The sequence below is a fragment of the Physeter macrocephalus genome, unplaced genomic scaffold, assembly GCF_002837175.3.
Source record: "Physeter macrocephalus isolate SW-GA unplaced genomic scaffold, ASM283717v5 random_870, whole genome shotgun sequence".
NCBI lineage: Eukaryota > Metazoa > Chordata > Mammalia > Artiodactyla > Physeteridae > Physeter > Physeter macrocephalus.
The window spans coordinates 648-2,023 of NW_021146156.1; the positions used below are offsets into that span (position 1 = coordinate 648).

The 1,376-nt window shown below is 37.3% G+C and overlaps 1 protein-coding gene across 1 annotated transcript; it reads right to left on the bottom strand.

Annotated features, from left to right (window-relative positions):
* Positions 1-240: 240 nt before the first annotated feature.
* LOC102983805 (non-histone chromosomal protein HMG-17-like) lies at positions 241-513 on the bottom strand. Its single transcript, XM_055083339.1, has one exon. The coding sequence runs from the start codon at positions 511-513 to the stop codon at positions 241-243; it is 273 nt and encodes a 90-aa protein (XP_054939314.1).
* Positions 514-1,376: the final 863 nt, after the last annotated feature.

Here is a 1,376-nt window from a genome sequence, read left to right on the forward strand (position 1 = left end):
GAGGAAGTGTTTCAAAACTGGACAGGAAAGGTGTTTTTTCCCCGTGTCAATCCAGCTTCAGATATATTCTATTAGTGAAATGTGCCCTTCCCCCAAAAAACAACAATGAAATGTTCTGTGTGCTAACAACATAGCTTTAAAAAAAGTAAAACAAAATTCTGAATTTTTATAAAACGTGATAAAAATAGTATTTCAAACTACTGTCACCAGAAGCACACAGTTATCAAAAATGCACACACTTCACTTGGCATCTCCATCACCTTCAGCTTTCTGTGCCTGGTCTGTTATGACATTTCTATTTTCTGCAGGGTTATTCCCAGCCTTGCCAGCATCAGCTTTCCCCCTTTTCCCTTTGGGTACCTTCTTTCCCTTCTTTTCAGGGGCCTTTTTAAGCTTGGGCTCTGGCTTTGGAGGAGCATGTTTAGCAGATAACCTTGCTGATCTTCTCTGTGGTTTGTCCTTCACCTTGGCTTTATCTCCTTTAGCACCCCCTTCAGCATTTCTCTTGAGCATGGTGGCGATGACAGCGAGATGTAGGCACTGAACACAGGAATGCAGTGGTGCATGGGCTTTGGTCGGTCCAGGGGTCGCTCTTGTCTCTTTTTTGCACTGCTCCTGGCTAGATTTTCTTTCTTTTTCTTGCCTAACTGCTGTGGCTAGGACATCTAATAATATGTTGAATAAAAGTGGTAAGAGCAGGCATCCTTGTCTTGCACCTGACCTTAGAGGGAAAGCTTTCCTTTTCACCAATGGGTATGATATTAACTGTGGGTTTATAATATATGGTCTTTATTATATTGAGGTATGTTCCCTCTATATTCACTTTGTGGAGAGTTTTTATCATGAATGGATGTTGAATTTTGTCAAAAGCTTTTTCTGCATCTATTAAGATATTCATGTGAGTTTTATCCTTTGTTTTGTTAATGTGGTGTATTACACTGATCTACTGATGTTAAACCATTTTTACATCCCTGAGATAAATCTCACTTGATCATGGTATATGATCCTTTTAATGTATTGTTGAATTCGTTTTGCTAATATTTTGTTGAGGTTTTTTACATCTGTGTTCATCTGAGATATTGGCATATAATTTTCTTTCTTAATAGTGTCTGTCTGATTTGGTATCAGGGTAATTCTGACCTAATAAAATGAGTTTGGAAGTGTTTCTTCCTCGTCAATTTTTTGGAATAATCTGAGAAGGATGGGTGTTAACTCTTCTTTAATATTTTGTAGAATTCACCTGTAAGCCGTCTGGTTTTTTTTTTTTTGAAGCTTTTCAGGTTTTTTGAAGTTTTTTGATTACTGATTCAATTTCCTTGCTAGTAATTGTGCTTTTCAGATTTTCTCTTTCTTCACGATTCATTCTTAGAAGATAG

Bases quoted from the DNA above. Each gene is read 5' to 3' on its own strand.
- LOC102983805 (XM_055083339.1), bottom strand. From the start codon at position 513: ATGCTCAAGAGAAATGCTGAAGGGGGTGCTAAAGGAGATAAAGCCAAG.